Source organism: Pagrus major, chromosome 13 (genome assembly GCF_040436345.1).
Source record: "Pagrus major chromosome 13, Pma_NU_1.0".
In the NCBI taxonomy this organism is placed as follows: domain Eukaryota; kingdom Metazoa; phylum Chordata; class Actinopteri; order Spariformes; family Sparidae; genus Pagrus; species Pagrus major.
The window spans coordinates 14,421,436-14,436,910 of NC_133227.1; the positions used below are offsets into that span (position 1 = coordinate 14,421,436).

Sequence of the window (15,475 nt, forward strand, 5' to 3'; positions counted from 1 at the left end):
GTTGCGGGAACTACCACAGAGACAGTTTTGAGTAATGTATAGCATTGGGCGGTATCCAGTTTTTGATACCGATTATAAATGACACTGCAGGGCTTTAAGAGAGCAGCCGATTGCAACTCTCTTGCGTTTGCCATATAAGTGGCCGACTGTTTTTACATGTGCGCTGGTGTGTCTGTGTTGCTGGCAGTGGTGAGCGGATTGCCAGCTGTATTTTCCCACAATAAATAGACAGACCCTACAGCTCACAGTGGTGTCTATGGGTTATGCAGAGTGGACAGGCAATCTGTATCAGCAAGGCGGCGTTTGCCACCGGGCTGCTCTCTCTAGCCCAGAGACTCTCCGGCAGCGAAAAGTGGTTCTGGAGGAGAAGTATAACCCAAGGAGAGTGGCAGCTGGCCGGTCCAGAGGGACTGCTGAAGAGAATAGTGTGTTTACTGTGGAAACCACAGGTCATAGTCCCTGGTATTACCACAGCCACTAAGCACTGGAGGACAAGCCAGAAAAATTCTTCCTTCTGAGGGGATGCTGTCACGTGATGCTCAAGTATGAGTGCTTTTAAATAGTATTTTTTGACAGGTTATTTATTTGACGAATTACATTGTTCACAAAAAGTTCTGTCATCACTTTTATAGCATCTTCAAACACACAACGAGGGCACAACCTGACACGCTTAAGGCATTTATTATACAGCGTAACATGCACAATGTGCAGCAGAATCTTTCCATTACAGTAATGAAAGAGACCATTTTACCATATTACAGCCCAACTCTAGCGCTTTACTAGGTTTTTATATGTTTGTCTGTGGATAGAATTTTGTTGGTGCGATATCGTCAGAACCATACAAGACACAGTCACGAAATTTTACAGGCGTGTAGTGAGATTAAAATAAAGAGTTCAAAGATGGGTGTGAGCCGACTCATGAGTACCTACTAATGTAATAATGTAGTAATGCCTACTGAGTACACATGGGTCAGAACCTGAACATGTTGACGGTTGTTGCGGCTGGTGTGATCCCATCCTAAGATGGTCTGTATTTATTTTTTTAGATAGACTCCCACTGTTTTTCTCGCTCTCCCTCACAGTTCAGGCCCCAATCCAGCATGAGGTGATGCCAAACAAGCAAGGTTCATATCTCCCAGGGTTAGTCTTCAACTGCTACCCCTAAAATAGCTTCAGCACATCCGAGTGCTTGCCATTCCTGTATTCTGCAGCAGAACTCTGCAGTGTCTGCATGCTGCACAACAGCCCCTTTCTCTATCTTCTCTCTTTGTTGGTGTCTTTCTATCTCATTCTTTCTCCAGTCTTTACTTCTGCCTGTGTATCTAACTCTACCTCTTCTACAGCTCCCCTCATTTTCCTTTTTTCTCTTTAATTGGCTGTTTTGTGCAAAGGCACATATGCACATACTTTTCCTATTCACAGGTTGAGGTCTTTGAGGAAAAAGGGATAAAAATGTAATTGTGCCCCCTCCTTGTCATGGTTTAAAAGCAGATTTAGATAGGCCGTCTGGCCACTGCTTATCCCATATACTGTCAGATTAACAAAAATGACCCTGAATGGTGTGCCCAAACCATGGAGACAAAAAACTGCATTAAGAAAATGATCACCCTCTTAAAATCCAACAAGTTAATACACCATTTTTTCTAAATATATACAGATTTTACCTACAGCTGTCATTACCATTGTGAATTTGTTAAAAAGAAGTATAAAAATTAGTACACTGAAACCAGTTAGTCTGATATTACAGAATCATCTTGAGTGGCCTGGTGTGATGCTGACTGTGGCGACATGAAAGAAGCTGTCACCATGCTGCGTTGTGGAAAAATGCTCACACCATGCCGGCATGACTTGAATGGTGGTTGGTCACAGCTCAGCTCAGCACGAGTATTCCCAGCCTTATCAAAACATGGCCAAAGGGAATACCAGCATCTCTTTTACCATCTGCCAATCTAACATTGTGCATCGACCCAGACAAATCACATAAATGGTTTGCTGAACACTAGCTACAGTAATAGAGAGGCCTCATAAAGTCAAGGTTATTACTCTCACAGTAGACACTATAAGTATTTATTCATGTGATCTCCTGCAGTAATACAGAGAGATGTCTTTTGTAGTGAGAGCTTTAACAGCAACAGAAACATGTAGGCACACAATCAAAACTACTGTTCGCTCATTTGAAGTCATCAAGTCATTTGAAAAATAGTAAAACACAATACAAGGCCCACGAACAAAACACATCCATTCTAAACTTGACAGTCTCTTTACGTTTTCATGCAAGTCTCCTGACTGTTCAAACTCAGTATGTAAAAACATTTATGTGTAACACTATTTCATAGTTTCAAGTGTGCCTACAGTTAGCACTTATATTTTATTGCCACATATACCACCATTTAGAATAGGTCAATGGTAATCACTGCCATGGTAGATTTATGAATCACATCTCATGACCTGCAGATGTTACATGACAGGATTCAGTCAAGAATGAATTATAATCACAGTCATACAGCAGTTGTATTGCAAGCTTCAGTTTTTCTTTTTGCGTTTCACTCAACTAAAAGGAGTCATACAACATTACTACAGTATTTTGTATTACGTCTGGTTTATGTTAATTTCACTGAACTGAAATGCATAATAGAAACTTGAAATGTACATTGAAAAGGAAATCCATTGCACAATGTTCTATGAATGGTGACTTTTTTGGACAAATGCTACAGTGATGCTCCAATATAAATATATACTGTAAATATCTAAAGCAAGGAATCTCTGTCTGTCCATCTGTCTGTTTGTCTGTATATTATTCACATATATCAAGAACCGTTCATCTGATCTACTACTACTCACACTTGGCAGGTTTGTTGCTGAGGACTCAAGGAAGTGCAATATCAAATTTGGTGCAATTTGGACATGCAACATGTTCAATATTAATACATTGTGAATGAACAGCGAATACCAAAACAGTGGCTCCAGCACTGGCTTCATGGCTCTGCAGACTGAAGCATGGGGAAGCAGATGTAAACAAAATGGAGATAATTGTACAGTAACAACTTGCTGTAGTAACCTGTTGCTGTGAGAAAAAACAAAAGCAGAAGGTTAAAGAAGTCTGGATGAGTGGGGAGATGCGGTCAACACAGGTTTTCTATTCTCCAGCGAGAACTGGAGGTGAGATTTGGGTATGCTAGCTAATGTTATCCTCAAGGGCTGAATGTTTACTGTTGCTTGCAGCACTGCTGCTCCGGGATGCCTCTCTCATTAGGTGTTGTGGTCTGTCATGGAGAGTACCGATGTAATCATTCAAATTTGTAATTGCAAATATCAGACATGTTTGATACTATCGGGATGGCCCCATGAGGTTGTGAGCAGGAGGCTTGAGACTGGATCTGTAATCAGAATCAGAATACTTTATTAATCCCCGGGGGGAAATTGTTTAAACCCCCCCCATTACCAGTACATAGGTACCAGTATTACAATTGGGGCAGCCTACAGGAACAGTGCCATTGGAACTCAATTTCTGCATATTTGCCACATAATCTTATAACGTAATACGGTTACAGTCAAAATACCTCTGTTAATGAAATCCATGCTCTTCTTTATAACCACAGTGGTCATGTCAACACAAGCGACTAATAGGCCTATTTTAAAACTAATAACTTTGCTAACTGTATGCAGTTCACTTTAACAATGCTACAGACGTTTACTGAAGGTTAAATATAAGATATTTGCTGCCACTAGTGCAGAGAAAGCAGCATCTGAACACACTGCTCACCAATCTCAGATCACACTGTAAAATTAGGCAGTGCTGATCAAATATGAATGAAGAGTTTGTTACTGCATAGCCTTGCTGTACTGCATTTGTCACTTCAAATGTTTTTGAATCATATTGTAGTGTGCTGCTGTAAAAACTGAATGTTTCTGACCAGACGGTCACTTTGACTGCTTTGAACCTTCTTGTTTTGGGTGTGTTGTTCAGGCGCAGATAATTGAAGTGTGGGCAACTGTCCGTTCAAGGTGGAGCTTTAATTCTAATGTAATGCTGAATACTTTAATGATTAATAATGCCTCATATGTTATATTTTTGAACAGTATATTTTGAACAGGCACTACACTAGTTTATAACTATAAATTCACACCATAGCTTTCACAGTATCATCATAAACTAACAACATACCTTCTGACTGCAATGCTTTGCGAAAGCTGGCTATCAATTATTTGGAGTCAAAGTGTCCTTGAATGCATCACTGAGGTGAGTTATAAAAATAGTACCTGCTCACAGCTGCAGTTCACATGCAATAATATAACTTTGGCAAACAGTAACAGTGAGAATCTTTCAAGGCTCTTCAAACTGATTTTCATAGTTTAGTGAAATGTTTTTTTTCTTCGATATAAAAACTAGCCACCACCATTTAAAAAGGGTACGGACACAATTTAAACTGTATCTTCAAATTTCAATATACTTAATAATAATTTCAGAAGCTTTCTACCATACTCTTTTGTTTCAATATACTGTAGATATTGATGCGTACCAATGTATCTCTTTTCTACAGTCCATATATATTGATATTTTCATTTGTAAAATGTACATAGCTTTACACTAGCTTTACAATAGCTTTTTTCCCCTCCTTCCTTCAGCAACGGCAGATCATCCAAAAATTAGATGCACATAAAATACTGCAGCATGGAGTGAAAGGTAATGATCAAGAAAACAGTTCAATATGGCCTGATACTTATTTTTCTGAAGATCTATTGCCTACAAATGATCACCATTACTACATCTAACCAGTGAACTGTGTCGGCTGATGACTAATAATGGAAAAATAAACAACCTAGGTTTTTAGACAGCAAACCATTTTGACTTGCATGTGGTTTGGAAGCAGGCAATTCTTAAAATCAAAAATACTAAACAAACCAATAAAAATTCTCCAAATGCCTCTGTGAGGTTGCACGGTTAGAGTGCTTCCATTGACGCCATCTCTGTGGCATGGCAAAGCGTGTGGTGTGGAATTAGCACTATGGCTGGGCTTATGGCTGCAGATGGAATAACATGTTAGCAATTGAGAGGCTACAGGATTACACATGTAAGCAGATCAGCTTCAGTCCTAAGGTGATTAGATTGAGAATATCAAAACAGGAATTATGACTGAACAAAATCTGTATTGAATCAGTGAGAATGATATCGGCATGTGTGCGCATCGGATGGGGTTTGTTTGGGTTAAATGGGGGTGGGGCAGTAGGAAAACACAGCTTAAGTATGTTTTGGTAGGAAGACGTGCCAATTGTCTTGTGTGATCATCCCTCCTCATAATCTAGACAGCCTCTGAGCTAAAGAGGATTTTGAAAAATGGTTTTACAAAATGCAGCATGTCTGGCACAACACTGTCCGTCATTCGAATGCTCTAAAAGTCATGGCGAAAAACTTTTTTGTAGGTTATCTTGTTCAGGTGGGTTAGACATTTTTGATATTATTTGAATATGTTTAATTTTAATTTTTTAATATTTGCTATACTGCATGTATTTTCAAAAATTGAGGTCTGATAAGAAATGGAGACATTTGGAAGACAAAAACTTAAATGAACACAAGACCTTGAAGAAGGACAAAACCAATTCTCCTTTTTTTCTTAAAAACTGTGTTGTGTTGTGTTTAAAACTACAAACATTAAGGCTTCAAGACTGTTCATGGGTGTGTTTCGCATATAAATGCATGAACATGCTCTGTAAGTATATGTGCACTCACAGCACCAGAGACAAAAGCCGTTCATGTTTATTCCTCAGTTCCTCTTCCTGTTCAGTTTTGTGACAAGCATTCCACCACCACCACCTGGCTTTCGTCGTCTTTCTTTCTGCACTAAGACAATTCTAAATTTGTGGACTCTGAGACATGTGCAACCAACCATATTGCAAAGGCAAAGTCAGGTAGAGGTTTACACACATGCATTATTTAGTGGTCTCTTGGTAATTTGTTTGATTGGCCAGTCTCCTGCTATTATCTACGCTTGGCTGGTCCCTTAAAGGAGGGATGAGAAGATTTCTGCTGCCAAGAACAGCTCCAACGGAGGTTGATTGAGATAAAATTAGTTGCCAACCTTTTTGATAATTGATTAATCATTTCTGTCATTTTTCAAGCAATAATGTCAAACATTTGTTGGTTCCAAATGCTTAAATTAAATGCTTGCCTGTTGTGTATGACAGTAAATGGAGAGTTGGATTTTGGACTGTTGGTTGGACAAAGGAAGCAACTTGAAGACACGTTGGGTCACTGGGAAGTAGGAGCCCTGTAGTGTTTGTAGAAAATGGCAGGAAAGCAGAGTACCATCATATAATATTAAATGCCATGATGTGTAAGATAACAGTACACATATGTTCCAGAAAAGATTATTATATAAACTGGAATAGTGTGTCAAGTCACCAGTTGCTACTATTACAGTTTAAAACCTGTTCTTTTTTACATCCTCTCTTCTTGAGAGGCATGTTCTCACTTGTTTTCCCATTTTTGAGAAGAGATAAAAACGTTATGCTTTCAGGAAACAAGACATGAAAATGATGGAATAAAAAACCTGTTAGTGGAACTGTAATAAACTTCAAGGAGGCAGTTTTTTCTCACATTACCATACATGTTCATCAAGAGCCAACCTTATGACAGTTGATCATTTTCCCTTACAGTCTCCTGGCAACCAGAATATACCAATATGTATTACATAAAACAAATATTATGTTAACACATTATATTAATACAGCTTGATTTAGCTACCAGTGCACTTCTGTCTTCATTTGTGGACTTTTTCCCAGTGTGTAGCAAGCATTTAGTAATGCTCACTGTGCTGTATGGTTGCAGTGGCACTGGGTAATCAATGCTTAAAAAACAAGAGAGTGAAAGAAAGTACCAGAGGCTTTGAACTCGACAGACTGAGCCAGCAAAGCAGATGTGTTGTTTATAATATTTGCCCACAGACAACCAACACGTTTCCTCAACAAAAATATGTCTTGACCTCTTATTGAACTGACTGTAACTGTGAGTGAAACAGTTTTCAGCAATAACAACCTTTATTTATAATGCACCTTTCAAAAAAAAGTTAGTAAGTGCTTTACAATAAAAATTGTCATGGTTTGGACGTTTAGTTTAGTCATTTCCTGTTTTATGTTGAACGTTCAATCTCCTTGTGTCATGTGCTGTTTTACACTTCCTGTCATTGTCTTTTTCCCCATCTGTCTTTGTGACTGCCCTGATTACTTTCACCTGTCCCTGATTATCTTCCTGTGTTTTTCGTCCATGTGAGTTGTCAGTTCGTCTATTTTTGCTCCTTGTGTCACATCTGTGTTTGCTGCCTGTTTCCTGTGTGTTACCGGTTGGTATTTAGTTCAGTTAATGTCTTTATTATTTCCTTAGTTGTTGGTTTTGCTTCTTTTTTTTCTTAGTTTTTGTCTCCTGCCAGTTTTTTAAACCAACTTATCATTAATGTTCACTTTTTGTCCTGCCTGGAGTCTTGCATTTGGGTCCTCTTTGCAACAACCTACAAACATAAAAGTAAATAAAATCCAAAACTTAAATTAAATAAAATGATTAAAATAATTACAACAAATACCATCATTTATGATTGAAGCCATAAGAAAAATGTGAGTGTTAAGAGATTCAAAGGCAGAGGTGCTCTGATGGAGTTTCACAGCTGATAGGCCCAGTCACCTTTGCTGACAAGTCGAGAATAGTTACAGCAGCAGTCATTGGAGTGTACAGCGTCCAAACTGTCTGTGGTTATGTTTGCTTGCCACCAAGTGTAAAGAGACAGTCTGGCTACTCTTTTGGTTAAAGCTCTTCTGTTTTGCTGTCGGTCACACCAGCACAATCTTGGGACAGTTCATTCATGCACACAATGCAACGCATAATAAATGATTAAATCAACTGATCACCGGGTTCATTTTTGCAGCCATTTTATTGTATTATCATATTTTGAGAAGATTATACTGAGGGCATATTATACAGGTTCAGTAAATGTTCTGCAATGACAGTTTAAACCTTCTTTCTAAAAAATTGGTGCTGCATTGTTTTGGTAAGAGTTGTCATTGTCAGATGAATGCAGTTAGTCGCTGCAACTGACCCAGTTTATATTGAGTGAAAATAACAAGTCGACTGAAGAAACTTTAACTTTTTTCCTTGTGATTGATCCTTTTGAAACATTTGAACACGTCCTTGTTTATTCTTTGTCTCTAAACTTCTCCCTGTCCGCTGACTCCTCAGCTCCCCCCACGTTCTCGGATACGCCACCTCAGTACGTAGAGGCCAAGGAGGGGGGTAGCATCACTTTGACCTGCATAGCCTTTGGCAACCCCAAACCCTCGGTCAGCTGGCTGCGGGAAGGCAGCCTCATGGTCAGCAGTGCCAAGTATAAGGTATGTAACTATATAATGTCCTGATGTGTCTTATATTTACAGTAAGTTGTGCTCACACTGGCAATAGTGCTGTGTGTAAAAAGACAGCCTCCTTATTCGTTTTAATGAGACTATATTTGGACCTTGAGTCTGTAATAAAGTTTTGAAATTAAAATTGAAATAAAGCACGGGCAGGGTAGGGGTACCTATGCACTCTTTTTCAGGTCAAAAAGGTGAACTAGGTCTACCTAACACAATACAATGTCGCCTGGCAAAGGTGCTGACCAATTAAATATGTGAAGGCACATTAATGTGAAAGGTTTCATTTTACTGTGCACTTCATGACTGTCGAGGGAACTTTCCAGAGTTCTAAAATGCTGCTGCATACATTTTAAACCCCTGTGTTGTGGTCTGGTGTCTGATAAGTCTTCAAATTGGACAGAATTTATCTTCTCACCGCCTGTTCACTGCTGATTTGTGACTTCACCTCACCACAGAATTAAAGAGCTAAGGCCAAACTAAATATTCTTCCCGACAGCTCTTCCGGGTTTGTTTCCTTACCCCTTTTCTTATTATTTTTCCATTCTTAATTATTTCTGTATTAGCACTTTTGTATAGTGATCTGTCAAGTTAAGTAATTTTTTTTCGTACAGCTCAATATTACAAATCAAACATTTGCCTCAAGAGGCAGTCTGTTCAGCATACGACACCCTCCATCCTTCAGGTCCAGACGCATCAAACCGACATCAAAGAACTAGCGGTGGTGAAAGTGAAAGCGTCACCTGTGTCTCTGCCAAAAAGCTGCCCTTGGACACACCGTAAAGACCACAGCCGAAGGCCAACTAGCTCGTACATGCTGCGCCTGTGTGTTAAGAATTATTAAGAATATGGATCCAGGAAGATGTTGAGCAACATCCAGGTGCCGCCAAACATCGGACCTGAGCCACACAACGTCATCTCCACCACGAGGACATGGAAGGACGACAAACTACACAGACACACAAGAGGCAAAGATCAAGCATGCTATTCACACACAGAGAAAGAGAGACGAGGACATGCACATGAGGGACAGAGAGAGAAGAGGTGAGGCTCATTCTCTTGGAGAATTTGTGAATCTGTTAGTGAGTGTGATCCCTGTGTTGTTTACTGGAAGCTGATCTTACTGTAAATGTAGCAGATCAGTGAATATGTTATAGTCGGGGTTGGGATCTTTCAATTTCAATCATCGGTACTCCTCATACACTTTTTTTCCCCGAATTTGTGTTTTTTGTATTTTTGTTAATAGCATATGCTGTACAGTATCTACCTCAGAGTTGAATGTGAAATGAGAGGAATGGAAATGACGCCCCCATATTAGATCAATTATTCAAATGACTGAGCTTTGTTCACAGGAGAGTTATATATCTAAATTTATCCCAGTCACAGGCAGCAGCTTTTCCCACTTCACTTGACTATACTGTAGTTTTCTGTAGACTGGTGAGGAACTGTAAAACCTGCAGATCTGCTAAAATGATGATGTCCTCTGTAGTGACGGAGGATTTTGGGGATGCTCGAATCTAAATAACCATTTGGTGTTGATACGGTCTGCACTCTGATCTCTTTAATGTGAACAAAGACAGTTAAAACTGATTTAATTTGGAAAATAATGAAAACACAGCATTTAAAAGAAAAATTGTCATTGTCAAGTCACATGTAAACTGGAAGCTGCTGCATCATGCTGTTCTCTCTGAAGTCAGATGCGGTGGTTTATTTGAGGAAATTAATTGAAAATTGGTGAGAGTATAAATGTTGTCTGAAGGGAAGTTGAACGTTTCCTTTGAGGAAGATTTGACTTCAGCTGAGTTTATTTGATATGACATGCTTACCTTTAAAATATGTTTTTGAAACTTCCTTATTGTCTTAAATGCACACAATGTTTTTTTTTCAAATCCAAATTAAAAACTCTGTTAAAGATATGTATGTAAGAACACTGCATTAAAATGTCTAAAAATGACTTCACCTTTGTTATATATTTTGTTGAGTTGTGTGCTCACATTATTCCAAATGTTTCCAACAAAGTTCAAACCCAGAGAAATCCACAAGTTTACTGAGGGGAACAACTGTTCACGTGGTGCTCTAACTTCCCGGTTAGAGTTAAAGAGTGTGGATGAAAGTCAGTAATTGGCACTTAAGGCAATGTGAATTAAACTTAAACATTACCTTGTCAATAAACATTTTTCATGTTAGATTAGTTTTCGTTACCAATGGTGGTTGTTTTATGGTGTGTTCACCATCAGTGAAAAAAGTTTGACTGCGGGATCATTTGTGTTACTCACACCAGTGTTTTCCCCCCAAACAGCCAGATTACTTTACATTAGCTGTAAACTAGCGAGTGATGGCACACACCACTGTGTGCGTGTGTGTGTGTGTTTGAATTCAATCTGTCAATGAACTCACACTCAGGTTCTGAATCTTTTTCCCCTCTCCTCTCTGTAATGTTATGTTCATTAAGTGAAGTACATTTCCCTTCAAGCTCCAGTCACCCGTCAATATTACAGAACATAAACATCTAACAATGGAGGACATGTCCATGGATCACAGCTGCAGTCAGGTTGATAAATGGGAGTGAAGATAAATCCACTTTTGAAGTTAAAAAGTAATCTCTCAGTTCTCCTCCTGTTGCTAAAAAGCTCCGGATCCGAGCAGACTTCGATGTGACTCCAGGTGTTTATTCCTCCAGAAGATCTGGATCTGCACCCAACTCTTTCCTCCAGAGCTGGTCGGCTCAGATCAGCAGGGCAGCGTCTATGCCCCCGTTCTGTCTGACCATTCCCACAAAACGCTCAGCAAACGTCTTTAGTTTTGTTTTAATAGAAAGCTTCTCAGGGCAGAAATTACATTGTGTGTTTAAAACAAACTGAATGATTGGTTTCTATCTAATTTGGGGCGTCTTATTAGTGAACTGTAACTGCTATATAACTGTATTTCTGTTTTTATTTGTATTATTATTATTGATAATTGTCCATTTTTATTTTATTTAATTTGATCCACTGAATCTGTTTTTTAGTCAATTATTTTATGTACTTTTATTTAGCTTTTTAATATTTTTTTTAAATGTTCTAATGTATTTGTATAAAGAACCTTGAATTGCCTTTGTGTCTGACAGGTACTATACAATAAAGGTTGCCATGCCATGCCTGAAGTTATACTATGCTTTACAGTTTACATGATTATATATTGTACAAATAAACACACATATCACACACACATCTATGTTACACACACACACATCTATGTTTTACTTTTATAACATGTATGTATGTGTGTATCAACTGTATGTGTAAATGCATGTGGCCACAGAGTGACTCAGTGAAGAAAGAACACATTGTTTTGAAGACCAAAGTTTAAGGGACTTTGAAGTTCCACCTTGAAAGTAGTATAATTAAATGTTAATGTGTTTGTCTTCAGGTGTCTGATGGGAGTTTGACGGTGCTATCTATCACCCGGGAGGATCGTGGGGCCTACACGTGTCGAGCCTTCAGTCCCCAGGGAGAAGCCATTCACACCACACGGCTGCTAGTACAAGGTAGGTACATGTGTATTTGTTGCTGTGTCCTTAAATAAAGTAGTTTTACATGGAAAGACTTTTTTTTGAGCCATGAAAACAATTGATTGAATTGTTGTTTTTTTAAATAAGGTTTTTATAAAATCCATCAATCCACATGTTTGCATCCTACATGAAGTGTAGCTGAGGTCAGCTGACACTGAGCAACAACTTGGAAAGATAGACCCTATCCAGCTATTGCCATGGTTTAGAAGTTTGCCTGATATTCATGTGACATTTACTGGCAGACAGTGGTTTCTGTCTGTGGTAGCTGCTATGGTTCATTATACAGTCATATACATAAAGATTATAATTCAAATACAGCAATGTTTTTTAGTGGGTGTGAATGTGATACCAAGGAAAAGTGCTCTGAGAGACAAATTATTTATTTGGTTCTTTTTCTGTGAATTTATCATTTCTGTGATTTTTATTCTTTCTTTGTTCTCATACATGATTCATGATATATTTGTTACATTTTTTGGTGCTGGCAGTGTTTTTCAGTATTCAGAAATGGTGATACTTTTCAGAGGTGATTGTGTGTCCCTACATTTCTAAAACCTTTTTTCCTGCATGCCTTATGTTGACAGACATCTGTCAGCTCCAGCTAGAGAATATCACACATGGCTTATCAGTAGGCCACAGCAGCTAGTACGAGTAATAATGAAAAAACCCACAAAGTATGCATGTGTGTATGTACAGTGCACTGGTAAAACTGTGTCAATACAAGATTTATTAAGTTTGATTTATCAGCTGCAAAACACCATGAGGAGAGAGGCTCTGTACACCTATCGCTCATTTTTTTCTTAAACATTATCAGTGCAACATGATGCATTTTCCATCCAAAACCATCCCTCAGCACCTCTATCAGCTGTCAAAAAGTCCCACACTGAAACAAAGCATGCATCACACTGAAACGAATGGGTGAGATATCCTGATAAACTGCACCAGTTTCTGTGGCTAACTATCTAACACATTATTAAAATACAGAGGTCTGACCAAAATAACTAGATGCTAATATCTATTTCTGCCCTCTCAGCTAACAGGGATTTTGATAAAAAGCCTGCAATTTAATGTATCACTTTTGATAGTGAAGTAGAATACATTCCTGTGGTAATATAACGGAGGAATGCAGTGTCAGCAGTGGAGTTTGGACAGTCCTCAGTAGTGGCCAATCAAATCAGCTCCTCTCATTACCATTAAAAGGTAACAGACGGTTTAATACGCTGGGAGGGGAGTCCAAGATGGCTTCACAGGAGAAAACTGTATCAGAGGTACAGATTTGGAAGACAAAATACACAGCACTCCACATTTAATCTATGATATTACATAATAATAATATACATTTGAGTTTAATTCACATTTAAATGACGAAGCGAGACAGTAATACTTGCGTTTAGGCTACTACATTACTTGTAGATTAAAAAGTATTTCCATTATTATTGTCTGTTCTAAGGTGACAGTCAGTTTGTGTATGTAGGTGCATTTAGTGCAACATAATGAAAATACTGCAAGTACTGTTGGAGAGAGCAGAACAGTTAAGTAAAGAGGAACAGGAGTATGGTTGTAGAGTGGTTTGGAAGAATAGCAGTATCTAGAGGGAGACTGTTATGCTTTGTAGTAGATATTTAGTAGGACCGAAAAGCAGACACCAATACTGAGGGAAGGTATAAAGGAATTTATTGAACACTTGTAGAAGGTAGTGGTGGAGGAGCCTGAGGCTCAGGCTGCTGGCTCCGCTGGTGTAGAGGGCGAGACTCACAGTGGTGCAGGTAAAGGGCTTGAGTGAAGTAGAAACACGGAAACTCCAGTGTTTGAGGAGGCAGGTGGCAGAGGTGCTGGAGGCTGGGTCGCAGTGTGGCGAGGAGCAGGCTTCAGAGGTGGTTTGCTCACTGGCGAGGAGGAAGAGAGGCAAAGTTAGTCGACTTGCAAAAATACAAGGAGCAAGAGAATCTCTAAAGAGAACGAGCGCTAACTGAGGGGCCATGAATGCCGTCTGGTGGGCGAAATAATCTGGCAGCGAGCAGAGTGAAGATCGGGGTTCTGAAGCTGGCGCTGATGAACCAAATGCGCTGCAGGTGTGTGAGAGTCAGCGGCTCCAGCCAATCAGGAAACCACACCCAGCCTCTCCAGAACGCCTCTGCAAAACAGTCAAGACACAACACACAAAAAAACACAAAAGGGCTACAACAAAATCCAATCCATGACAGAAAACCATTGTTTCTACAATCAATAAAGATGGGGCAGATGTCTGGGTTTACTATTATCCAGCAGAAATTTAGCTTCAAACTAATCAGTCAAGTCCACAGAAAGCTACCTGTAGCGACCTGTAGGCTAAACCAGCAAGGACACAGAACATGATCTATGTTGATCCACAGAAAATATGTGAACTACGTAACTCACTCTTTTTTTTCACTTGATCCAGTTGCTAAGTTTGATAATGTACAGCAAAAAAGATGTTAAAAGTGTTAAGAAATGGCTACACTCTACAGCCATGCTAGCAGCTCTGTGCTGAGCAGGCAATTCGCTCACAATGACAAAGCTAACATGGTGATGTTTGCGACCCCTATCCCTGCATATTAACTACAGGTACCAGACACACTTTGAATCTTGTTTAATACATGTAAAATAAGAATAGAATGGTGGGTTGAAGGGCAGTTACTGTCACTGGAGCTACAACAACTTCAAAGCTGTCTTAATGACACCTTGTTACCGGCTCATGGTAACAAAACAAACGGCACACCACAGTTTCACTCCGTCGGGTTTTATTCCGCGAATAAAGCATATATATTGTGAACAATCTCAACATCAAACAAAAGCAAAAAGACAAAGCAAAGCTTTCGCGCCGCCACTTCAAAGACCAGCCCCACTTTATGTCATCGGTTGGGAGACGCCCCGCGCGCTGGCACATCCCCATTCTCGAACACACGGGACCAGGCCTACAAGACGCGAGAAGAGAAACAAGGTTACTGTGGAACCTGGATGAGAGTCCCAAGGGGCCGTAACACCCTCCCCTTAACATGAGGCTTGTAGGCTATCACAAGTCATTTTTCCCACAACCATTATACCACAAAACACCAATTAAACCTACACCAAATGTGCCTTTTTAGCAACAAAGTGAGTAAAGGGATATCAGAAAATACAACAAAAAATCACAGACTTTAAATAAATGTCCATTTAACTTCCCAACGATACCCCCAATGAACCGCTATTTCCCCAAAATCACTTCCCAACCGCCGTAACCTCTGTAATCCGGGCCCTGGAAAACAAAGAAGACAGAGAGGGAAGCATGGGGTAATAAACATGAAGCATTACTCCATGGGAGCACGGGACAAAGCATCAGCTAACACATTGTCTGAGCCTTTAATGTGACGTATCTCTAAGTTGAATGGCTGTAGAAACAGAGCCCCAGCGCCTTAATCGCTGGGTCGGATTTTGGAGAGACTGAATCAAATCGTGAATCAAATTAATTAACTCAGCACGCTTGTCCTCAGACAAGTGCTGCAACAACTGTGGAAGATGCTTCAAGGTCTCAGAGTT

At 39.5% G+C, this 15,475-nt stretch overlaps 1 protein-coding gene across 1 annotated transcript in view; it reads left to right on the forward strand.

Moving 5' to 3' along the window:
• The window catches only part of LOC141007259 (protein turtle homolog B-like), a 149,862-nt gene that overhangs the window by 61,501 nt on the left and 72,886 nt on the right, over positions 1-15,475 (forward strand). The window contains exons 4-5 of the mRNA XM_073479608.1: positions 8,225-8,376; positions 11,803-11,920. Coding sequence (XP_073335709.1) covers positions 8,225-8,376; positions 11,803-11,920 — 270 coding nt within the window. The remainder of the gene's footprint in view (positions 1-8,224; positions 8,377-11,802; positions 11,921-15,475) is intronic.